At 34.2% G+C, this 26,994-nt stretch overlaps 1 protein-coding gene across 2 annotated transcripts in view; it reads left to right on the top strand.

The window, feature by feature from the left end:
• Nucleotides 1–26,994, top strand: part of LOC129789295 (myelin transcription factor 1) — a 37,096-nt gene that overhangs the window by 2,035 nt on the left and 8,067 nt on the right. The window contains exons 2-11 of one of the 2 annotated variants that reach the window (XM_055826004.1): nt 7,809–8,964; nt 15,821–15,893; nt 15,954–15,994; nt 16,787–16,978; nt 17,252–18,632; nt 19,557–19,762; nt 21,868–22,105; nt 23,247–23,441; nt 24,107–24,169; nt 25,203–25,474. In XM_055826004.1, coding sequence (XP_055681979.1) covers nt 7,860–8,964; nt 15,821–15,893; nt 15,954–15,994; nt 16,787–16,978; nt 17,252–18,632; nt 19,557–19,762; nt 21,868–22,105; nt 23,247–23,441; nt 24,107–24,169; nt 25,203–25,474 — 3,766 coding nt within the window. In that variant the 5' untranslated portion in view covers nt 7,809–7,859. The remainder of the gene's footprint in view (nt 1–7,808; nt 8,965–15,820; nt 15,894–15,953; nt 15,995–16,786; nt 16,979–17,251; nt 18,633–19,556; nt 19,763–21,867; nt 22,106–23,246; nt 23,442–24,106; nt 24,170–25,202; nt 25,475–26,994) is intronic. The other variant, XM_055826005.1, reaches the window with a different exon arrangement.

Here is a 26,994-nt window from a genome sequence, read left to right as displayed (position 1 = left end):
ATTTATCAAGTTGTATGAAAAGCAAAGATATTTGACAAAATCGATTCCTCTATTTTGTTTTTTCTCGACATTTATTTGAAAAAAAAGAAACTCAATAAAAATCTTTCTCTACCTTAAAAAAAAAAGGTATGTACTCATTTTTTTCTTTTGAAAGTATTAAGAATATGAAATTAAAATAATTAAAAAATATTGTAGTACGTTTTTTTCAATGTAAATTTTGTTTTTCCATCATTAGATTAAAAAGAAATGCAATTGTAGTAATATTCTAACTTGTAGGTATTCTACTGATGTGTCTAAAGAAATTTACGAGATTTTATGTGATTTTACGGTAGGAATTCTACGAGCTTCTCTCATAAGTCACAATTTTGATATCAAGATAAACCAATTCATTGGGTTTTATAACAATAAATAGGTGAATCATCAGGGATTATAAAATAACCTTTTGTAGGACGATATTCCTACATGGGCTATTAACTACCCTTTAATTGAAGAGCTAACGGGTCCCGAACTGAATCGGACGAGCAACAGTGGGCTACTGATACCTATGAGTGCCTGATGAGCGGCATAGAGCTTTAATAATAAGATTAAAAAAATCTATCATGTGGGTACAAATAGGTAACAAAAAGTATAAGGACATTGAGCTTAGATCCCTTTCCTACAGGTTTCCATCTCCATCTTTCAAAAGAAACTAGGGAAGTTCGTTTGTTTCTTTTCTGGCATTGGAATTAATAAAAAAATAAAACGAAATATTTATGTGTAAGGAATAGAGTCTCTAATAAAAATGCTTTCTGTACCGTTTACCAATTTTCCAAAAAAAAAAAAAAAAAAATTGTAAATGGTCTTAACTAAAGCCTAGATTTTTTGACTCACTTTACTTATAATCTTTCAACAATCATTAAAAGGCATACTCTTTATAAATGTCTTAAATAAGCCGCGGGAAATAATGGCGGAAACCCCCATTTCAATTTTCTAGATAAAAACATTTCTACAGGATAGTCTATTTTTGATACCTACTCTAAAATGGATTAAAATGGTTTTTAAGCTACAGTGAGGCTTAAACTATTTATAAGCGTTAAAAATATACAGTACATGACCAATTCTTAAAGGCCAAAAAATTGAAAGGGGTATATTAAATGTGATCGTAATAAAATAAAATAAATTGCAATGTTCGGATTTTCACCAAACTTGATACGATTAATTATGTCTATGAGGAATACATATGATTTAGGTGAATTGCATATTTTATTATCTAACTGCTTGTGATATTGCCATTTACAACTTTCCAAAGCAGCCAAATTACCCCATAATTCCCTACATTTTAATTTTTATAAATAATGTGTCGATGCTTAATAATATTTTTTTCTCTATATCTGTGAGATTTGTGAGATTTTCACGGAATACTTCATATAAACACTTTATATATTTTATTCTTTTCAGTATTTTTAACACATATGGTGACTGTTAGTTTGCCATTCTTCTTGAGTTATTATCAAAATTGCCTGTGGTTTTGAGCACAAGACTACAATATCCACCCGCAGGCTGTATGGGACAAATAAATTGTGTCAACACGTCATTCGCGAAACATATTCATTTCACTTGGTTCTATTGAGGCACCCCTGCAAAATCTCTCTTTTTAACGTATTTATATCGTGATAAAGTGAAACGTGATAATTTTATGTTGTATGATGTGCTTTTTCGCGACGAATATACGACGGAATCTGTCGCGTTCCCATAAAAAAAACCCTCCCACGTTCAAACAATATATCTGCAGTATTTGAGGGTTGACTTGCAGGGTTTGAGGTCTTCTGAATGGATTTTGGGGTAGAAGATAGAAAAAAAAATGTTTCCCAGAAGCAGAAGGGAGTGATGTATAAATTTCCGTGTTGGCATATATGCTTGCGGTGGGTTATTCTGTTAAATTGTGCATGAAATATTCTGAAAAAAAAAAAACAGAAGTGGATGAGTGGCAGGTTTCCCGCACATTACAGGTTGAGGCAAAAAATTGATCAACGATTAAGTAATGGAATCCTCAATTGGAAGTTTTGTGAGGTATACGAGGGTCACTGATACTGATGCACCAATTTTTCCAACTACATACTACTTTTTGTATGAATATGATTTTTGATTCGTTTACAAAATTAAGCATATATTTCTTGGAATTAAAATAAAATATGTTAAAGAGTAATCTATTTTCAGTTCTAAAAAGATTAGGTATACCTATCTCGAAAAATTGAGGCTGTTACGCAATTTAACAAAGAAAGAGAACAAAAAAAGCTAAATTTATTTTCTGTGATTTTGAATATTCTTGTAAAAACAATTACTTATCAATTTTGTTATTGCTCTTTTTTAAAACTGGATCAGAAGTCTCTATTTAAAAGTGCAGAGATATGGTCATTTTTACTCATAAACTTGCTGAACATCAAAAGGAGGAACTCATCTCTGCTTTACTGGCTTTACCCAATTCAACTCACAATAATTAAATTACAACGTTTAAACTAAACTTTACGTTTAGAACGCGTGACTTCATATAATAAACTGAATTTTTTCACCTTTTACCCTATATAAATAATGGATAAAATAATTTTGAAGTCTATAGAGAATTTCATTATTGATATATTTTTAATTGACTGCTTAATTTTATGTATTTTTCTGGTATATATAGAGGAACGTATCATGTCACTCTCGGTTCACTTCCTGGACCTTTTTGTTACCACTTTTGCCACAATGATACTCGTGGTGCATTCTGGACATAGTCGGTTACTCCCGGTATATACATTAACATATACTCTAAATCTATATAGCCTTTTGCAATCAGTTAATTACAAGAGCGATATAATAAAAGAAAAAAGAAAAAGAAATGTAGGTACCATCTATAGAGTCGTATTTAGGAATTGTAATTAGTTGGTGTTCCACTTCGTGGCCAACACCAAGTATTGTAATCGTCGGAAAAACCGACCACCTCAGATCGGGCTCAAACTTGGTATGAGCACGTTTTAGACATCCCACATTACGAATATGGTGGTGGAAAATTTTTGATCCGGCCGGCCTGCCGGCCGGCCTGCCGGTGGTCCAAACTTTGCCTTATAACTTGAGAACGGTAACAGATAGAGACTTCCGGTTTGAAGTTTTCTATAGAAATGTGGGTGTAAAATTTCATTTTTTCGCATTTTCAAAATCCAAGATGGCCGCCGTCCACCATTTTGAACTACTGTCAACCACTTCCCTTACAGCTAGAGATCTGAAATTTTAGTATGTTGTAGAACTCAGTGAGAGGTTTTCATCGATAATTCATACTTGAAAATCGGTCAAGCGGTTTAGCAAATATGGCGGCCTAAAGCAAAAAGTGTTTTTTCGATATATCTCGAGAACGGCTTGACCGATTTTGATCATCTTGGTATCAAATGAAAGGTATTGAGAAGTCCTACAACTGTCTAGAACATTTCAAGTTTCAAAAACATCCGCAAGAGGCGCTAAAAACAAAAACAAAAATTGCCTAACTTTAAGGGGCAATATCTCCGAATCCCCATTAGGCAAATCTTTTAATTTTTGATATGTTGTAGCCTGACTCAATATCTTTCACCAGTCCAAAAATGAAGAAAATCTATGTCGCCGTTTAGAAGATATAGCCATTTGAAAAATTCTTGAATTTGAAAAGTTCTAAGAGCCATATCTCCTGCACTGCTTGACCGATTTTGCTCATCTTAGTATCAAATTAAAGGTTTTGCAATTCTCTACAACTTTCTAGAACATCAGAACCCTCTAGAACCATTCTTTCGAGACAAAAAATGCCAAAAACTGTTTTCGTAAAACAAAAAGCCGCCATTTTGTGTTCTGGAGATGACCTTGAAAATTATTGAATTTTATGTCAATTTATAGCCTGTTTTAATACCTTTCCAAAACTAGTCAAGAAATATCTGTAGGTCTTCTAGGACCAGAGATATGACCATTTTTATCCATCAAATTGCCGAATTTTACAAAAAAAAATTAAATTTGTCTACTAATTCTGCTCACAAGTAGTATTACAACGCATAAACAAACTTCTACACGTTGTGGGACACCAACTCTTATAACTGGACGCGTTATGATTGACTTTTCTTTGGGTATTTCCACTCTTAGTTGGATCTGTTGCATTTGGAGGCAGTATTGTGCGACTCCACTTGTTTATCAATTGAGATTGCTTTTTAAATAAAATATGTGAAACCCTCTTTCGGATGATGAATGTCTTGGTCGATTGGGACATGGCAAATAATGGTCATTTTAGGGAAAATGATGAGTAAGTTGAAGGACATTTTCTGCTAAAATTGGCACTGCTGTCCCCATATGGTTCTTGCAGGTATCTTTTCCTATCAAAACATGAAGCCTTGTTTAGATGTCTGCATAAAATATTCAAAGTGTCTTCCCATTTTAAGGCGATAGTAGTGGGAATTTGCTCTCGGAAAAATTAAGTGAGCATCTCATAAATATTCGAGGGTGCGCAAATAAATCTTCATATATTTTACTATGTGTGTAAAGCTGGGAAATCAGTGCAACACCACCATCTGAATTTCACCATCGCACAATATTTATGCACACAAATTTTCCTGAGAGGGTAAATTAATGCATGTACGAGTTGCTGTGAGAAGAATCCCCAAATGTACCGGAGATGGAGGCTGCGGGAAAAGATGAAAATGGGATATTATAAATATTTAATAAGCGGTTCGTCGAGGGGGTGGAAAATCGCTTGCAATTTATCATAAAGATAATGTAATTAGTTAGTCTTTTGTATATCAACACAGGCACCGAAACCCATCTCATTTGTGGATAGCTTCTTCCAATTTTGCACAATATTATGAAGAAGAAAATATTAAATTTTAATCATTTAATCTTTTTTCGAGCACATATTTAGTGATTTGAAGATGCTTTCTATTAACATGTGAAAATTAACAGTATCTCAAACTATGATGAAATTTTCTGAAACAAATAGCATTCAATGTGAGTGCGATTGTGCAAATGGACACCCACACATTAAATATAAAATGCTAAACTTTCTGTAGACTCCGCTTCATGTATTTATGGAAATTGTAAGAGATATTCTTGAAATTTATAGTAATTTAGGACCACTTAAAGCATCTCCGAAAAAACGTACTATGGAGATGTTCTTACTATTTGAGTATTCTTATTCTTTATGCAGCAATCTTCTGATATTCTCAAGTGTAACGTGTGTTGTGTAATGATTAATGGCATTTGAAAATAATTCAATAAATTAGCGACGGTATACTTTCAAGATGTATGCTTTCTTTGTTGAAGAGCCCATCTTGGAAGAATATTATTGGATTATTGAGCATTATTGGGTAATTATTGCGCCAAATTGGTCCTATCCTTTATGGTTGAGCATATAGGAACTTGTTTCCCTTCTTGTCGGGTACCTTAACACAGACCCACGCTGAAGAATTCAGCTCATTGTCTCTCGTAGCTATAAATTCCCTCAACAAGCCATTCATTGGCGAGAGATGGGCTAAAGAGGTATGCGGTTGATTGTCTAACGCGTATCTTAGAGATGCTGTTACCGGCACACGTTGTGGAGCTTCATGAAATTTAATCACGAAATTAATCTGGACGTCTGCAAACCACCCGGCGTTTTCAGTAAAATATTATTGGGTTGTGTTTGCACGCGGATTGGGGTGTATGTTATCCACGCTCGAATATTACCAACAAAGTGAGAGATGTGTTGGCTGATCTCGTGGGAGTGAAATGCATGGAAAAGGCAAAAAGGATTGTTTACGGGGGATGACTGACGCTCCTGTTGATTGATGTAGTTGCACAGTCACCCCTTTTTGTTCGTTGTATCTCTGCGACCAACTTCCTCCCCATGAACATCCTCATCACTCCACTTCGTCAGCCACAAGTACAGGTAATAATGGTGAAGCACAAGACATGCTGAAAAGTCGCCTGATATTGTCGCTGACGGAAGCTTCCTGTGATACATCCTCCATGTGAGTTACCAATGTATGCAGAAATCATCCCCTTCGTCAAAAAACCAGCTTCCCCCATCAATGTCTCAAAAGCTCATCGCACACATATTCTCACATACTACCTCCCCCCCCTCTCCTTCATAGGGGAATGAATAAATTTCATAGGAGAATAACAAGAAGCAAAACATGCAAAATAAGTTGATCATCACTCTTGCGAATGTGACGACTAACCAGTTATTCGCACCATCATCTCAGCTGTTTCTCTACGAGATACCACCCCCTAGTCGTCAAAAATTCACACTCATACTGCGCGAGACTCAAATCTCTCTCCCTTTGTATGCAAAAGCACATCATCAACTCACAGAACCACTTTCCAACGGTAGCGTCTAATAAAGACCGTTGAGTTAAGGTGTTTTAACTTTATAATTGGTGTGGGTTATATTGTAGTATAAAAAATAATGGTACTTACTACTTAAAAAAATAGTAGGTATTTTTTATGTATTTAAGAATACATTTCGCTGGTTGCAACAACAATTAACGTATTTGCTGTAGAAATCCTTATCTTTATAGGATCTGTTTTAACCAGCGTTTTATGGAAAATTAAAATTAAAATTGAACTAAAATAAAACTAATATAAACTAAATAGGTAACAATAAACATATCTTGGCCATTTTTCCTCCCCAATATTTTTTTAAAACCTTTACTCCCTTTACTCAAATTGTACGAAGAATGCCATAGAAATACCTTGTGTTCGCCACGAAGTGGAACACCAATTAATAGTCATGTCAATCAAAAAAGCGCATTCCGGGATGGGAGGTATTGGTAATGCACTTCTTGTTCATTATTTATACTAATTAGGTATAGTAAGATATAAAAAGCATATAATGTGTATAGGTAGTCACCACAGAGATTTATTTGTTTTTTTTTTCTTTTTTGTTATAAAAGCATGATGAAATTTTGGTATTTTTTTTACATATTATATTATTTAATTCTTATGTTACAAAATACTGCACGCATCGCACAACTCTAAGGTCACATATTTATATTTAAAAAAAATGCACACCCCTTTCATATATACAATATATTGAAATATGTACGATTCATAGTATGTAATAAAAATCCAAGGGAACTTTTGATTTCGTTCTAGCACACTGTCCATTAGTGATACTTAAAAGCACTATACATTTTTAATATCAATAACTATGTACCCAAATTTACGATTCAACACAAATAGTGAGGTTGTGACCTGCTCCTTTAACCCTTTCACTCTCACTTTGGGAGCCGAAAACAAAACACACACGCACTAATGGATATCGCCACCCTCTTGAACCCCTTTCAATTTTACAGCACATATATATTTACATCCCCTAATTTACTTATACACGGAATTGGGGGGTTTGGAACCGAAGATACTACGATAGTGGTCCCATTTACCAGCTGTATAGCTTCGATTTGTCTTTCATCATTCACAGGCCAATCGGGTTGTTGAGTGGTGTAACCTCTGACCCTTGCTCCGAATTGACGCACAAATTGTCTTCCAATTGCACCTGTTAGGTTTATATCCCCGATGGTGTTTCCCCTTTTTGGAATGTCACGGGAGTCCCTAATCCATTTGGGTCACTTATAGAAAGGTTTCACCGTTACATATTTAACGGTATGAGATTGTTAAATTATTTCCAATTTATTTTTAATAATTAAAAATAAAACATAAACTAAGATAAGCTAATTTAGAATATCGTATAATGGCTAATTACATACATTGTGGCAAAGCTTAAAAGAAACATTGATTTTGGAATTTACTCTCCGTAAACCATGCCAAAGTGGACTAATTGTTGTTCTTTTGCCACTTTTTTGCAGATGATTGAACATCTCCTCATAAGCTAATAAATAATTTCGGGCAACAACACAATGAAAACAAATATGGCTTTAGCAAAGCGAAGTAGTGCATTGAAAGAGGAATATCATGAGCCGCCGGTGAAAAATGAAATAGATTGTTGTGACAATGGGAAACGCAAGAAGCGTCCAAGTCGTGAAGAGGAGGAGCGTCAATCATTTGCTCAGAAGAAGAGGGCATTAGGAATATCACAGCAAGTACCTTTGCGTGGGATACAGAAGCAAAATTCGGAAGATCAGGACGATGAAACACTCATACGGGAGACTCAGGCCGCTCTCAAGAGTTTATCGGGTAGTTGGCCAGATTCACAAAGAAACCCCTATCGTATGAATGAACAGGATGAAAATCCCCCGGCATTTCAAAATTTATTTGAGGAGAACCATCAAGATCACAAATTATCCCCAACAACACCTCTCCCATCTGCCAATCATATTGAATCTCATGGTGGTAATCTTAAAGACGTCATCACATTGAGAGATAAAAAGTCTGAGCAAATGCAGACAGCAAGGCGCAGGGCGAATCGAGAAGAGGGTGATGGAAAGGTACGTGATAAGTACTATCCATCGCCAGATTTTAATGAACTGGTTGATGACTCATCCAATGATCTGGAGATTGATATTTCTGAAGGAGGCGACAAAGATGATCATAGACAAGAAAAGTTACGAAATTCAGGTCATACCAAAGCACCTTATGGCTCGGTTTCCGCATTCAAACCACCATCTGACATGATTCGAAAAAATGGATCAATAGCTCCAATTGCTATAGGACCTTTTCCTGCTGAAGCTACGTTCGTTGGATACCCAGAAGAGCCACAGCCTATTCTTCACCAGGAACACATGTCGACATTTGTTGACGAAAAGATAAAAAAGGAAGAAGATTCTGGCAAATCTATCGGCTCTCCAGACTCCAAGCAGTACACAATACTTCAACCAGCAGGCGTGGGATCTCGCGCTGCTTCAGTTATGCAAGATATTGCCAGGGAGGGAGTAGTATCTGTTGCTGCAGTTAGTAGCACAAGTAGTCCAGGGTTAGTTCCAAATGCACAGAATGCCCCAAGTGGGAGTGTTGGAACTGAAAGGGCTGGTCCACCCTCATTTTCCCCAGGAAGTATTAACAGAGGTAAGTTCCAGAATTTTCAGTATAATTTTTTACCATTTAGTTGTGATTTTTAGTTACTCCTAGAAACTGTGCAGTGCAGATTCACATCTAAGAATAATGGAATGTGGACCTCTACTGTTTTTTCTTGTTAATTCGCACTAATTAAATAAATAAATCACCGAAATGGACTCTTGCCATTTCGGTTCACTATAACTAGCACTCTTCCATTGCCACTCGCGGTGCAGTCTCGTAGTAATACATTCTTTTCAATTCTTATTGTGTAATGAAAAATTAAATATATAATTAGTTTATTGTACAAATGTTTAAATTTACATAAATAATTAATATGACATGAAAAAAGTTAAATCGTTTGAAAATTTAAGGTATAAGTTGATGCGTAAAACGTATATTTATTAAAAATATTGAATCCTAATACATAAGAAAGAAGCCAAAAAAGTGACAAAAGAAGTGGAATAGTAGTTAGTCATAACATGATGGTATAGGTATTGATATAGTAATTCTAGTGCCAGATATTTTAGTGTAACCCAAAAACACTAGTCTATTGGGGAATTAAAATTATTATTATTACGAGGTAAATTGTCGCTTCGCTCCAATTTACCTCGCCCCGCTTCGCGGGGATTTGTTGCGCTTCGCGCAAATTTTTAGAAGAGAAGAAATTTGTGACGAATTGAAATAGATTTAATGGAATATTTACTCGTTGGTAAAAACCGCCTGGTATCAGTAGTTTCTGTACCAAATTTCATCACGATCGGACAAACGGTGTAGAAATGCATAGCTGTACAGGAACGAAATCCTTTCTTTATTATATAGAAGATGGGCCACGCAAAAACCTCCAACAGATATTTCAAAGAGAAAAAGTGAATTTCGCACAACATTTATGGCGCCGAATTCAAAAAGTAGTCAAAAAAGCATGAATTTTATATGAGGGCTGTGTGAAGGGGGGCTTTGGGGGGAAAATGAATGCCGTTGGTAAAAACCGCCTGGTATCAGTAGTCTCTGTACCAAATTTCATCACGATCGGACAAACGGTGTAGAAATGCATAGCTGTACAGGAACGAAATCCTTTCTTTATTATATAGAAGATTATTAAATAAATTAAAAATAAATATAAGAAAAAAATAGAAAAAACTAATTACTGTTTAAAATTAATATTTACATTTATATTTTGCTGTATAACTAGACTAAAATATCAGGAATATCTGTAATATTAGGTCTTTATCAAATTATTAAGGACTGTGTGAAAAAGCTTTATCGGTTCGGAGTTACATGTTTTCATATGAGCCCCTTTTGTGTCTTCATTGGCTCTCAAAAGCCCCACAACCATTTATTTCCACTTTGCGCAAACCACTTATATATTTGCACAAAGGGACATACCGCACTCAGATGTTGAACAAAATCTATTTGTAATTTACAATTATTTGGGAGACGGCAAAATCCCTTGCGGGTCACCGTGAAGTGTGGGAACAAAAGTTGTGTGTGTCCGGTCAAACAATCCAATACAGTTTGGCGAGGATCTCATCCGCAGAGCGACCACTTCACAGATTTTCCAGCTCTGTGTTGGAGTGGCATCTGGGAATTTTCGGTGGTATAAAGCACAAGAAAGTTCATTTATTGTGCCCATGGTGCCGGAGATAATCTGCAATACATCATTCTCATAAAATTTTACACATGGGTGCAATATTGTGACGATGGCACCGCAAAAGTTTACACCATCCAATCCAAAAAGTGTCGAACTTCATTTTTTCTTGTCTACTACATTGAAAGCTCTCAGGTGCTTTTTGACCAGTTTTGGTTCTCTTGATATACAATTGAAATATATTATGAATCCTTAAATTTTGTCTTATATTGAAATCCATAAAGATTCTTCTTATACTTTTTGCAATTATTTGTAATAAATTAAATAGGTCTATTTCAATATAAAGGTTTTCCAAGGAAAATTCCACAAAATTCTACCTTTAATGGCAGACCAGAAGCAAAGAAAGAGCTGTCTTGCATGTGACTTGCACATAAATGAATCTCCACATCGACATCCCAGGACTTCTTGTCCATTGATCTCACCCCTGTTGGGTGTAAAAATTTTCCCTAAAGATAAAGAGCACGAAAATCTGAGGGGTGAATCGAAGAAGATAGGTTTGCATGCTGAAGAGTGAGATGCCGGGACGAGAAGTCACCGACGAGGACCGCAAATTGGATTAGAAAACGTGACGTCATTAGCGGTGAGATAGGTTCGAATCTATTTGGGGTGTTTGAGGGGTTTCTTTTTCTTTGTAAACATATCATTTGTAAGGAGAAGAAGGAAGAGTCTTTTTTGTTGTAGATTTTGTTAAAAGACAGAAATCCCAAATGAAAGGGTGAATTATTCAAAGCGGTTCTCTGAAAGATTAATGCAATTATTTATATAAATACTTATAGTTATCACTAATATATTCTTCATCGAAAGTTTTATTTTATAATTGTTTGGTAATTTAAACAAGATAGGAGCTATATATAGAAAACTAGAAAAACAATCTAAGGAATCAATCATAAATTGAAATGTCGCTCTCGGAATTATTGTTAATCGATAATATTTTAAATACTTACTTCTTGATGATTAATATCTAATTATTAAAATCAATAACTGCTATATAAATATGTACCAACGGAACCAACAGCCACGAAAAATAAAAACACAAGAAGATTAAATTTACAATAATACTTAAAACTGATAAAATGGTCTGTATGAAACTTCCATTTCTAATTAAAGAATTGAGGAAATAATAAAAAAAAATGAAGAAGACCGAATTCTGCTTTTTAATTATTTCATTTTTTTTCTGTGGTCGCACATGTGACTTTATATTTTTTTAAATTTTATTGTAAACGGTTCGAGGAGAAATATATGAACAGATTTTTAAACTTCAAAGGAAAATTTCTATTGAAAGTGTCGTCTAAATTAAATTATATTCCTATCTATTTTGTACCTTTATGGAGATAGGGTTGTCTAATTTGCGATTGCGACATGACTTTGGGAGAGAGTTACATGAGTTAATATTCGTCACATCCTCTAACGAGACTACATGTTGTTGCCCTAATAGATAGATTTATGACTCTCACGGGATTCTCTGGTCTAGAAAGTGACTCCCAAGTGTTGTGAGAATTAAGCCATTGACTTTTGCATGCAATGTACGGCAAAAATTCAATGGTACATACTATATTGTGCGAGAGTGTAAAAAGTAAACACAAATCAATAATTAAAGTTCCACGGACAATGAACTTGAGAAAGTTTTGGTGGAAAACTGCAAAACTCCCAGTTCGAAAACTTCGTTAGGTGTCCAAAGTCAAGAAGAAAGTTTTATTTCGAAAATTTTCTTAACTGTGGATGAAGATATTTAACTTACTTTTCATATTATATATTATATAAATCTCTTAGTTCCGGCTTTACTAAAGGAATTGTTGTGGCGGGGATGTCGCGATACCGAAAAAAAAGACAGTAGGTACTCATAATTATTATCGCCATATATTTTTTTTTAATGGAGAGTTAAGCAAACTTAATGTCTTGAATATAATACCGCAAAAGCGGCACGGAAAAGTATATACGATATTTTCTAAACTTTTTTTTTATAATTGTGAGACTTTATAAAACATTATACAATTGTATGTACGTACATAAACATATATTTTACACTTTCTCAGTCAAAAATTTGGCCAAAGTCACCCAGAAGTTGTACATAATTTAAAATGGCTAAAGTTATGAAATCCATCGACCATCGCGGAAAACTTTTCAGACTTTCCCAAATGTTATGTATATAGTCTGGTTGCGTCATTTACTAATTTTCCCAAACAAACTTTCTTCTTCGGCGCTACACAATCGATTTCCTACAAATTATTTTCTTCATACATAGATGCATTAGTACTTTCAAGATCATTTCTTAATTTAGTCCGCATCACACATTAAAAAAAATGAAGTGTAACCTTAAAATTTTATTTTATTTTAGTTGCCCAATTGTACTAGAAAACTAGTTCTTACATTTTTTTCATATGTCCAAACTAATTGATACACAGCGCAAAAGCCCGTGGGGCACCTATATGCAAAGAAAAATAAACCATATTTTTATTCTACACAGCACACATCAGATTTTTTTAAGATTAAAAAAAAATATTATTTTTTTTATATCGAGTGCATTTTAATTGAATAAATTTTGTCACACATTAGAAATCCGCTTAATGTTCAAAAATTCTCCGTCTCTGAAAAATCACCTATATTTTTCTTATATTTTTTGTACCCAGAAATGGGAACACAAAAAGCACATTGAGAAATGAGTCGACGCGATAGGTGAATCTTGGGAAAATGGGGCGGAACATTTCCACCCATTTCCGCTTCGGTTGGGCGGTATTGCGGCAGAAAAAAAGAGCTTTCTTTTTCTTGTATTCATTTGCTCGCATTCGTAACACCAATGAAAAATGAGCACGAAAATCAAGGAGAAGAAAGAAAGCTCCACTGTGATTTTACGGCGTATAGAAAATCAACGAAAGAAAGCTTGTCGATTTATTGGAAACGTTTGTAAATTGCTAAGTGATTTTTTTGCAAAACGATTACATACAATCGACAACTTTACTGCGATCGAAAATGTACAAAAAAAATCAGAAAACAAATATTCGCTATTATACTTGATATGTAAGTAATATACTGTAATTGTTGTCTATTTCATTCAAGACATTCCTGAAATTACACTAAAATATCAGTTTATTGAATTAAGTATATTGCAATTTTCGCTTATTCAAATTAACTGAATTTCATAACAAAAATTCAACATTACATCCTCTAATACAGCCTTACTTACTTAAATACTTAAACAAACCTCTGGTGTGGTATCCTACCAACTCACATAATATAGCGTACACGTTATGAATACAATGGTACAATAAAAAATTGTCGGATATTAAAAGGTAAAATTAACATGTGAAGGAATTTGCAGACTCCAAAAATAAATACATTCCTCACAAATGCATTAGTATAAGATGTGTTTCAAATGCTAATTCTTACACTGTTGCTAAAAAAAATTAGGATACCATACAGCGCTCGCTTGGCTATTTTTCTCTCTCAAAAATGAATATTATTATTAATATTTTTGGTTATTAAGTAATTAATAGAGAGTTTGGGGTGCAAGGGATAGAGCAATAAGCCCGCATCCATTAAGTCACCAGTTCGAATACATAGTATCAGCAAAGTAACCTATTTCGCCAATGATAATACCTATACTATTGGAATAGGTTGACTGTTTCGTTAAAAAAATTAATACAATCATATCCGTAAAAAAGCTCTCACTTGGTAGTATTTTTTGATACCATTCCACTACTTTTCCACGAGGATAATAACAGAAATAACATCTAAAAGGCCAATTATTATTTACTTATTATTATTTATTGTAATTTTTGATCATTGAGTCATTATTTCTATTATTTCTCAAAACACAGTTTATGATTCCTACTGCAATCTTAAGTTTGTAACTTTGTTTAATTTTCTCTCAAAAGTTACGCACTTTAAAATGTAATGAGCTTCTTCACAATTTTAATCATTCATTCGCATTCCCGTCACTCCTTTTCGCATCTCTTAAATTATTTCCCTTTCTTTTACTCTATGTCTAACATGCTGAGGTACTTTTCAATCCATCCACCATAATTCCGTGGTTTCCCCGCGACAGAAGCGAGGGAAGCATTATATACAAGAATGGTTGATGGGAAGGAATTATCTGGAAGCCACCCCAACGAGACCCCCTATCTGTACACACCCTTCCTAGCCCAGCAACTATTTTACCAGTATTTTCTACTTAATAAAATAAAACGTTGCGTTGTTTTCTACATCCTTTTAACACATTCGCAGTGCGGGAGCGGGCGGAAATTGAGGGGCGCTGGGGAGACTTGTCTGTTGAACAGCACAAAACGATTTCCCAGCACTCGGGGGTGTTTTTGGGAGTTGGGGGCGGCTCAATGCACAGAGCTAATGGTTGTTGAGAGTGCCACAATCTATGTTGAAAGTCGCTCTACATTGTGAGATAACATGCAGTCCCGAAAATGACGAAGAATCCCAAGTCGGAGAACTTTAATTTTCTTGTCGATGCATAAGCTCTTTAAAGAGGTACTCCCTAAGATACTCTGTTTTCAAGACCAGGGACTATATTTTGCAGAGATTCCTTAAAGTGGGGCGTTGATATTTTTACATGCCCTATGTTATACATCTCGCACGCTAAATGGTGTTCAACCCTTGTTTCACGTGTCCCCAACTCAGCTCATATTTTATCTGGGCACTTTAGGTGAGGTACAAAGACAATAAATTCCATGTTGCCATTTGGAGGATTATTTAATTTCTCGCCCTTGCTCGAGGGTGGAAGTACTTGAAGAAACCCGGTCACGTTTCACCTAAGGATTCTAGAATGTTGACAAGTACCTTTACAATTGTCTATTCTCACTGTGAATTACAAGATTTCGTTTTGATTATCCATTAATTTTAATATTTTTTTCTTAATAAATATTCTAAAACACTTTATGATTGAAACGATGAACGATAAAAGAGATTTTACTTTTTACTATTAGATAAATTATACCCGAAAAATCCAATGCCCGGTGAACTTTATTTCTATTGTGTCTCTTTTTGTTCCCTTGCATATTCGAAGATATTTTTTTTAGAAAGAACAGATTAGTTTATCTTTATTGATTGAAATTGGTTATACAAAATAGGTTGGATCTGAAAAGGACTTTTGTCGAACATTGTAATTTTATGTAACTATGTGGACATGAGTGGAAATATCAGATACTTAAATATTCTAAGACTTTTCCAAGAAAAAATTATACTAAAAGTATTTTTATTTTCTTATATTTTTAGAAGGAAGCAAATGTCCAACACCTGGATGTAGTGGCCAAGGTCATGTTACAGGACTGTATTCTCACCACCGTAGGTAAGTGAGTTTTGGCACCTGAATTTGGAAATAACATCTAAAGTAATTCTTAACGGATAGCCTATCTGGATGCCCAAGAAAGGATAAAGTTACGCCAGAAAGTAAGCAAACAAAGTTTCAAATCTTAAAATTAATGTTTTCATTTTTTAAAAATGGATATGTACCTATAGTTCTTCATATTGCTTTTGCATTCTTTTGAAATTCCAGTCAAAATTTGCATGCTTACACTATTTATTTCAATTTTTATGTTAAATTTTCATATTATCTAATTAGCGGGGTAGAGAGCTTTAAAAAAAACATCCGTTTTTCGAAAAATTTTAATTTTTTCTTAGTTTATCTGCAATTCAATTCTTGATTTTAAAACCCTTTTTTTCTCATTCAGAATATTTTTTGAGATGGAAATTATTTTGATGGATAATTTTTATTAATATCAACTAACTTGTTAGAAAGTTAGTAGAATAAGTTAAAGGTACTTATGTAAAATACATATTGAGTATATTCTCTTTTACCTCGTAGCTCATATATTGCACTGAATGAGAAATTTCATAAGATATAAACTTGGAAATATTTGATTTCAATTTTTAACTCTCTCCCCGCTAATGTTTTATTTGTTTTCATTTTCAGTCAAAAATTATATAAAAAAAGTAATCGTTATAGTTGGGGTCAGAGAGGTTTTGTCTTATTGATTTCATCTTCTTAACCTTATTGAAGATATTGATTTATTATATTCTTTATATACAAAAGCACTAGTTTATGATAGTATTAAAACGTTTATGATTCTTTTCTTCTATTTTATTATTATTTTAAAAGAATATACTCAATATTAAATGAATTTTCTCATTTCAAAATCCGATAAAAATTCCATTGAAATTCAATCAAATTTGAATGACAAGTATTGGCGATGCATGAAACAATTCTAAAATGTCCAACACCCGGCTGTAATGGTAGAGGGCATGTAAGCTCAAATCGGAATAGTCATAGAAGTCTCTCCGGTTGTCCAACGGCTGCGGCTAGTAAAGCAGCTGCAAGAGAGCAAAAGTATCAAAACGGTTTCACTTATCGCCAAAAGTCAACACTTTCGGCAGGTTTGTTACACTTCAACTCACATTTATAATAAATATATATACCTATAATCTCGTTACTTGATGTTGTGCAGTTTCTCTATCCTTTAGTGTTGTTATACTTATATACTTTTTTTATGTAATATGTTGGGTGTCCAAATAAGGAGACAAACTTATAGGAGTTTTTGACTTTAATTTAATTCCATCTCAAAAAATGTTGGCTATTTGATTTGTTGTATGTAGTTGATGTTGTTAGAGATCGTGAATTTAGATCAACATTACTTAATTGCTTTTCAGTGATAAACTGTCATCAAATGACGGACTATCGACCATTACTTGTATCAACGGATATTGAAACGAAAATTCCATACAACATTAACTTTGCATCCAACTCCCAACCCATCAATCGACCTCCAACAACCGACGCATATTTTGGAACACAGACCAGTCAATCAGCAACAACATTTGAACAGAAGTCCTCAGTTGAACAGAATCAAATAGTTGATCAAGCAAAAATTACAAAACAGTCACAGAAACTTCCAGATTCATCTAAGAATACCCCTGTTTCGAATAATCTTACAATAAGCAGTAACAATAATAACAACAGTGCAAAGTGCAACAATAACAACACGAGTGTTAGCATCAATAAATCTATTGTCAAATCTGAGGTACTGTCATCTATAAAATCTGAGCATTCCATAGCGTGCAAGAGTCCACCCACGCAGTCGAATCACAACGCACAAGCGCCATTAAATCAACCTAAACCCTATGATTCATACATGAATCACGACTCAAGCTCAAGTTCAATGACGTCAGCTGAGAGTGGTAGCATCAATAAATGTCCACCTATTGGAAATCAGCCTCTCAGTGGTCTTCAGCATACCCAGAATATGAATGGATACCTTGAGATGCATCAACATTCACAATTGCAAAATGTACAGTCACTACCCCAGAGGCCATTTGACATGATGTCTGTGCCACCACCAATGTCCATTGATGATCCCTATATAAGAGAGCAGCAAATCCGGTATTCACAAATGAATGACCTCAGTGGTTTGGCTAGGCCTACAGTTTCTTATAGTGATATCGGAGGTAATAGAACCGTTCCCACTGGATATGAATTATCCGTAAACACATCGTCTCATCGGCCGTACGATCCAGGTGTAGGACCTATCACGACTGCATTTGAGCGGTACGACCCAAATTGCCCCCCTCAACGAGCAAATATGTATCCCTATATACAACCAAGTATGGAGGATATTAATCAACAGCAAAAATATCTTCAGGAGCAGCATATGGCACATGCTATGATGAAGCAAGATATGGATGAGAATTCAGCACCTATTTATCCTCGGCCAATGTATCACTATGATCCGACTACAGGAACACTTCCGCCGGGGTTTAGTGCTATAAATCTATCGGTTAAGATTGGTACCCCTCATCCAATTCCGCATAAAAGTGGTGGCTCTCCGTCACCCAATGGTCCCGTTATTGACCTCTCTACGTCCAGCGTAACCTCATCCAGTCCTCACGGATTTAACTCACCCCATTACGGAGGCCAACGCATGCAAACGGGCAGCCCACAGCCAGGTGCTAGTCCACATCACCTGGCGAGTCCACAAGTGCCAAGTCCTCAAGGGCAAACACTTGACTTGAGTGTCAACAGATTGCCTCACAGGTACGTTTACAATTTACTTTGGGTACAATCATCAGCTCCACAGTGGCATTAATCTCAAGTGCACTTGAAGGATTTCCTTGTCTCGACATCCCATCCACAAACTCCCATCTCAAGTAATATTACAACTCCACACAATGTCTTGAGATTTTATTATCATTTGGGTGGAGAAAGGATGGGTTTAAAGTCGAAAGAATTAGATTATGTACATCATTAACGTACATATAATGAAATCTTACATTAAAATATACAATTTCTTTGAAATATAATCATATCTAATCTAATTTACTTTTTAAAAAAAAAAGAGGATAGAATTATATTATACCTATTTATATTTATATTAATAGGCATGATATACCGTATACGTGGAAAACCAAATAATTTTTATTGGTAAGAAATTCTAACCAACTCAAATAACAATGATAAAATCTTTTAAATAAATGCTAAGGTTTTCACAAAAGGTGTTTGTTTACCTGCCCAATATTTTAATTTTATGGCGAATAATTCGTTTATGTCCGAAGATTTGAATATTTTCATTCAGATAAATACTCTTCAGTTTTCATTTTTTATTTTTATACTTAATTTTTATAAACCATAAGGTATATATTATTATAAGGTATAAAATCTTGATTTTTTTAATAAAAAATATTTTTAAATTAGAACTTACTTCATAAAAAAAAAGATATCAATTTTTTTTAAAACTCTTATCACTAAATTCAACAGATTTTTTAATAACCTAAGCAAAATTTTACGGCGAAATTTTACTTTTGCTTCAATCCATTCAAACATATTCATTGTTGTATTCAATATAATACTATGTATGCTATACTGAAAGTGCATTGTTGTACCACTGTATCGTTTTTTATATGGGATTTAAAAATAAATATATAGGGAGGTTTGAAATAAAATAATTTTTTTTATTCACAGTGGTGACACAAGTCCACAGTATTCGACTCATCCGGATGGGATGGGACATCCCCAGAGTTTTGGTGGAACCCCTCGGTCGCCACAGACAGAACCAGTGGACTTTAGTGGGCCACCCCGACCCGTGGGCTTTGGCCTTGTCTATAGCCGGGAGTCCACGCCAGACAGTGGGGCCTCACACTATATGGAAAGCTACCGGGATCCAAGTGGTGAGTAAATTTAATCATTTTTCATAATTAAAATCCCATGTCGTTTCGAGAATGGAACAAGATGGAATTTTTCCTCTCTCTGACAACGAACTTGAAAGGATTTCCGCTAAAGGGTTTTCCCCAGAGTGGTTTTCATCCCTTTCTCTTGTTGACCGCCCTAGTGGCATTTTTCTAGCCACAAAGGAGCCCATCAACATCCTCATCCTCTGCGATATAGCCATTGAAAATGAGGAAACAATGACACGGAAAACTCACCGATAGAGAGGTGCTCTCTAATGCTGATTCACCCCATTTCCATACACCCTCCCGCGCGCGGAATACCAAAAGGGATAAACATTGTCCGCTGTAGCCGTGAAAGATTCTTTTGTTGTTATACCCAACGGAAGCCAAACAAATACTACACACAAAAAAATGCGCGTAGTAATAAATACTGTTCCCATACAAAATTCCATTAGATTCTACTACGTTAGCTTTTGAATACGCGCCTATAATGCATATTGTAGCTTCAAAAGCTATTGCATTTTAGAATCTACTATGATAGCTTTTGAAAACGCGCCAATAATGCATAATGTAGTTTGTACTATGCACAGGTCAAATCAATCAAAGACACATTAGATTTTACTATGCATCAATTTTAAATTCATTGTTTGTACGTATTGATATCATTTCTTATTGGTTTAGATATTAAAATATTCAGAATTAAAACACATTGCTTTTCAATTTGATTTCATTTTTTTTATTTTCACCTTCTTATATTTGATTACACGTTTTTTATATGTACATACGTAATTTAATATTTTAGCACATCCTGATTAATTTTCTTGCTGCCTGAACTTGTCGTCCTCTGGATCTCCTTCCTTCGGGTTTTCCATTTTGATGATTTGGGAGATATGACTGGATTTTTCCTGAAAAATATGAATTTTATATTATAATTAAATGGTGGATCAAATGAAAAAATATCAATAATATTACATACCATCCACGTTATTCCGTATATTTTTTAAAAGTCGTTTTTCGACGCCGTCATCCTTGTTGAGTTCAGGCCAATCTCAGTTTTCCGAATAAGGCTTTTCTCATTGATCTCGGGCAATATAATTTTTCTGGAAAGTAAATTTCATTGTAGAAGTTGAGCTATACAAAATATCTCTAAAAAATTTTACCTTTTTTTTAAATCGTTCAGATTGTAATTCTTTTTAATTTCCAATGGAGATATCCTTTCACTGTACACTTTTATTTTCCAGTCCATAAACTATTTTCTTTTAGCATTTCCTCAAGTTGTCTCAAATTAATATTGCGTATGAGAAAAAGTGATTTCAATATGGAAAAAATTAACATTTAATATTTTTATTAGGATCAAAAATAAAAATTTTGAATCTACCTACGAAGAATTATACTTTTAAATATTTTACATAGTAGATTACTATTTAAATATGAAAGAAATTGAATCAAAACCTAAAATTATACTTTCAATATTTGACGTAGTAAATATTACTATGTGAATTAATAATTTGGGCATAGTAGTTTTTAAATTGCTTAGCTTTTGTTTCAATCGTTTTTATTTTTGAATCAAAAGCTTTTCATAATATACTTTACAACAATCGCGAATTTTCGTGATTGAATCAAAATTTTTACACATTTTAAAAACAAAACAGCGTTTTTTTGGAAAATACTGCTAAAATTTTTTTGTGTGTACATTTTTCTGAAAAAATTTCAATTTCCCCTTATACCCACGAGATTTTGGCAAAAAATGCTAAAGAGCAGCTTTTTGCGCCTAACATCAAAGTTTTATTCCCGACGTAAAAGAATTCTGTTTATCGAAGAACTCAATCTAAATAAAATATAGGTACATATAATCACCTAGTTTTGAAACTCTATCTTAATCAGATGAGTTTTATATAAAATAATATATACCTATTAAAGGTACCTATAAGTGTTCTTCTGCACATTCAATAAATCAGTCAATAATTGATCCTACACGATGATATATACCGCATATCTTATTTTCACGTTATGCCATCTCATACATAAGCTACATAACAGCCTGTTTTTCATATTGATTTAATTTTTTTTTGTGTTTGAAAAAAATTGTATATTTTTTTTGTTAGGCTATAGTCCACATCCAAGTGGATATGGTATGGTAGTCCAGCCTGAATACCCACCAACAGGCTACCCTGGCTATGCTCCAAGCGCTTACCAATGCAGTGGTCCATATGGCAGTACCGTTGGTCCCGCTGGATATCCTACACCAGTTTCTGCTGGTTATTCTCCGAGTGCAACTACTTGCTACGCTATGCCACCACCTCAGCACATCCCGCAACATGATAAACCCCTAACAAAAGACAGGTAAGTGTTTTCATTCCATACATATCATACCGAATCTCAAGTGGCACTATAGTTGCCCAAAATCTTTTTGGGGTCGCACCATCAATTCTTCATTAATGTCGACGGTGGGTGATGTACTGTCATAATTCAATTACCATCCTACAATGACAAAGAGGGGATTCCTTATGCTTAACAATTTAGCTTCCCATACGATAAATGTCCCAATTCACCTCACCTAGTATTTCATTTTATCATCGTCTCCAAAGGTCTTCAGTTTCGGGGTTGCACTTTATCATCTCGGCCGATATGATAGAATTAAATTTTCATTCTGTATAGTATATACCAACCATAACGTAATAGTGGTGTGTTCAGCAATTTGTCAGTTAGAAGGAAAATAAATTTGCTGTGGTTATCCACGTGACAGAGTTTTAGTCATATTCCAAGAGGGTAGAATGAGGTAGACGAGATTTTAAGTGAAAACTCCCTCTTTTTGGCAAAAACAAATTTTATTACCTATGGATTTTTGTTTACCAAAACATTCATCGTTATAATATTCTAACCACGTCCTTACGATAATGACCAAAAACACGTTTATTAAATTAAGCAAAGCAATCCTTATGACGCTCCTTTATGTTCCTTAGGTTTTGTTTTATTTTTAGAAAAGATAAGGTGAGAAAGTGGTAAAGTTGATGGAGATTCCTTTTTTTATGCATCTTAACCTTGGGCTTGAATTTGATATGAGTCTCGATTATTTTAATGAAAGTAAAAAGTAGAATACTTTTGAAATCAATTTTAATGACGGCACTCTTAATTAAGTACAATAATATACGAGTAAATATTATTGTTTTCCTCGTACATGGAAAAGAAAGTTAGCTTTATATGTACTTGAGTGTCTCATTTAGCCTTAGGGGATAAACAACCGAAGAAATCAGAAAATTTTATCGTCTGACCAATTACCAGTTCTAACAAGTAAATTAAATAAATTTTCCGCATGATTTTGCCCTTGTTCAAGCGCACTTCATATCAATATTCCCTTCTCCCTTAGAAAAAGAACAAAGTACCGGAAAAAATCAATATACCTTCCCAGGGCTGAGGTATAACTTATGAGCGATGATTTATATATGTAATATATAAATATTTTCTTTTTTTTTAATACGTCTAGTCTAACTGGATGTCCCAGACCGGACAGGACGCAAATTCAATCTCACTCGCAAGAGTTGAAGTGTCCGACGCCAGGATGTGATGGTTCTGGTCATGTCACAGGCAATTATTCATCTCACCGAAGTTTGTCCGGATGTCCCAGGGCCAACAAACCAAAAAGCAAACCAAGAGACGGACAAGATTCGGAACCACTCAGGTTAGTATTTAAATTTACATTACAACATTCATGTATTATTGAAGATAGTGAATTAGTATTGATTAAATATTCAGACGAGGGATTGTTCCTCAAAGAGAGTTGGAGGTAGCTTCTACTCTTTAGTACAAAACAAAGAGATAAATTTTCATGTCATATTTCGGAGACAATCTACATATGAAGAGATTGCTTGGGGAAGCAGAGGGTATTCATTCAGTAGAATTTGTTTTCTTTTTTTAATGTATCTATTTAATATTAGATGATTATGTTAGCCTAATTTATGAAAGTACTAGTAAGAGTTAACCTGACTAATAATATACACTGAATTTTACCTAAAAATAGGAAAAAATGCACCTATACTATATTTTGATAAAATATATTTTCTTTTTAAAGATATTCATTGGAAAAAAATAGAAATCGCGATTATAAGAACTATGTATTAAAAAAAAAAACATTCATTCGTCTAATAAGTTTAATGTACTAGTAGGTCAAACAAAGAGTGCGTCTGCATCTCGATGTATATCCCCTGGATCACGATATTTGGAAAATATTCAAATTTTTCCGCTAGGCTGGGAATGCTATATAATTTTGACCCTCATCATTGTCCTCTCGGCACGTTCTAATGTGGAAAAAGTCACATGGAAATAATTAATTCATTTTTCACACAGATGTCCAATTCCGGGTTGCGACGGTTCCGGCCACTCCACGGGAAAATTTTTATCGCACAGAAGGTAACATCCCAAAGTATTATCACGTATTTAACGTCCTATTTATACTTTGCTTGCAAAAAAAAAGAGCGTGCATGAGTGCGTACGTGGGTGACAATGAGTGACTTCTGGTTTGTGAGTGCTGGGCGAATGGGAGTTATTTTGTGGATTTTCTATGCGACCCTCTTGTTATCATTTTGGATAATTTCTTTTATATTACATTACCCCTGAGGGGTAATCCTGGTGAATGAATTTAAATATGCCTTTAACTCTAATTTTTTTCATAATATTTTTGTAACATTTTTTTCCGTTTTAACACTTAAATTAAGGGTTCATATACAAATGGAACTTAATTATACGATAAAGAATCTTTGAGTATAGGCATTATATTAAAAAAAAGTTTCAGGGGTTAATATTATATTAAAAAAAAAATAAAAATGGGAAAGTAAATCGAAGGCTACATTGTAAAACTGATTTAAATTTGACTATCTATAAGTTATTCGACTAGGTAACTTATATATTGTAGGACGACAATCCTAAAGGGGTTATTACAAATTGAACTTTTAACAAAGTAAGGCGAAACTTAAATTCAATCAGCCGAATGACAATGGGCTACTAAACCTGTGTGTTATCTAGAGAGTAGTATTAAGCTATCATCGACTCATCTCAATTTTTCACCCAAAGCAGTTGTTATAACCTTTGGAATACACAGGATGTCTCAATTCATTAATGGTAGTAGCGTTTCTCTATTATGACATATAATATGATTCTATAGGACGGCCAGGAAGTTAATTCAAGTTTTAACCATCACCAACATAATGTAAATAGTACTAATCTTTGCATTCAGCTTTTCGTAGTAGTTTTCTCAAAAACTTTTCTCAGTGGCTTTCTTTACATTATATACGAATAACAAAAATCTGAGATTATCTCAAGAATTTAAATTAAGCATTATATAGGACCTTAACTATCTCCGGTATTTGATCTAATTAGTTTATAAAAATTAAGTTTTTTTCGATTACCCATTACCATTAATGGTTGTTTGTCTTCTGGACGACAGTGCTTCGGGTTGTCCAATAGCCAACAGGAACAAAATGCGGGTCTTGGAGAACGGAGGTACGGTTGAGCAACATAAAGCTGCTGTAGCTGCAGCCACAGCCATGAAATTTGATGGGGTCAACTGCCCGACACCAGGATGCGATGGCACAGGCCATATAAATGGTACATTTCTAACGCATCGATCGCTATCTGGGTGTCCAACTGCTGCACAAGGTATCAAGAAGCCAAAATACCCTGACGACGTCACCATGGTCTATCCTAAAGGATACACGGGTAGGTGGACTTACAACCATTGCCGATTTTGATTTTAATAGCCCATCCAGTATAGTATTGTAGTGAAACACCGTAACAACATACATAAGATCTTGCCTTGTGCTTTTACCGACAGTGTGTGCTAATACCATTTGAGTTCATTGACAAAATCAATGTCACAGCAAGAATATTTTCGAATTTTCAGTTGACTCGCAATCTCAAAAAAGTTCTTTCCTGTTGTTACCGATTTAGATTATCAGAATTTCGCCGCTTTAACATATGGCCGTGAATATTTCTGCTAGCTATAATTTCAAGGTAAGTTTGCACCAAAATCAAACTTTTCCAAAGTGTTTCTCATATTCAGTCAACAAAGTACTTGTTGCTATATTTTTTAAACTAAATTCGTGAAATTGATTCCTTCTGTGCCTCTGTGTTCTTTTATTAATTTTATCAAATTGCTAAAAAAAAAATGAAGATAAAAGAGAAAATATTATTTAATTTTTACATTTCAAACACCATCAAGTGACAATTGAAAAGTTGAAAAGTTCAATTCTCGTATTTCATAATGATATTGGCACACACACTGTTGAAAAGATATTGCAGTAAATACATGATTGTTTGCTTTTCCGGAAGCAATGAAATTTAATAGCAAACAATTTTTTTGAATTATTGGTGAACGACAATATGTATCAAAATTAAATAATACTCTGAAACTTTTTTGGCCCAATACATTTCAAGAGATTCTTATCACTCCTTTACCCAATATCGCGTGTATTGTTTAATTTAATTTTGCATTTATGTACTTGATCATCTAAATGTCGTGTGATTGATTTGTGAGATAATGCATCATGTGAGGGCCAAAAGAGTTAAACTCAATTTACTATTCATATTCAGTTTGTATCTTTTTTTTCAATATTTTATTCGGGTTTCTTTTTTCACGAAGAACGTATTTCTAGTTTATTGATTTAGTTTTCGATTATTGTACAGATTACAGCTTTTAATTTGAAATCATTCTTTTTTTATATACATTCCTGCTCAATTCACCAGTGTAGAACTATAAAATACTTTTTTTTTCACCATTCGATAGGTACTTAAATTATCATCAGACATGCAAAGAAATTCTTAAAGCTTAATCCTTTTTGGAGAATTCTATATCTCACCAAGCCAAAATTGTCCAGATTTAGCACTCATCTCAAGTACAACAATTATATTTCAGCAGCGTTCACTCTATTTTGAAAATTATTCCACCCCTTTTCATATACTTTAATTACCAATTAAGATGAAACTCAACCGTCTTTGCCTCCGCTATGCACCGAATTCACCATTCTATTCAATTTTAATGGGGGTGCTGTGAAGCTTGACCATTTGAATAAATGACTCCCGGCAATTTTGGGATAGAGCGTTGCCCCACAGAATGGCATTTTCGGAATTATGCAGAAATGCTTACCACCCCCTCTTTACAAATATACACTTCATCCGCATAGACTGTCATAGGGTGTAAACTAACAAAAGTGAAATGTTATTTTCTTCAATTTTAAAGG

The sequence above is a fragment of the Lutzomyia longipalpis genome, chromosome 2, assembly GCF_024334085.1.
Source record: "Lutzomyia longipalpis isolate SR_M1_2022 chromosome 2, ASM2433408v1".
In the NCBI taxonomy this organism is placed as follows: Eukaryota; Metazoa; Arthropoda; class Insecta; order Diptera; family Psychodidae; genus Lutzomyia; species Lutzomyia longipalpis.
This window is presented reverse-complemented; position numbering and strand designations above follow the sequence as displayed.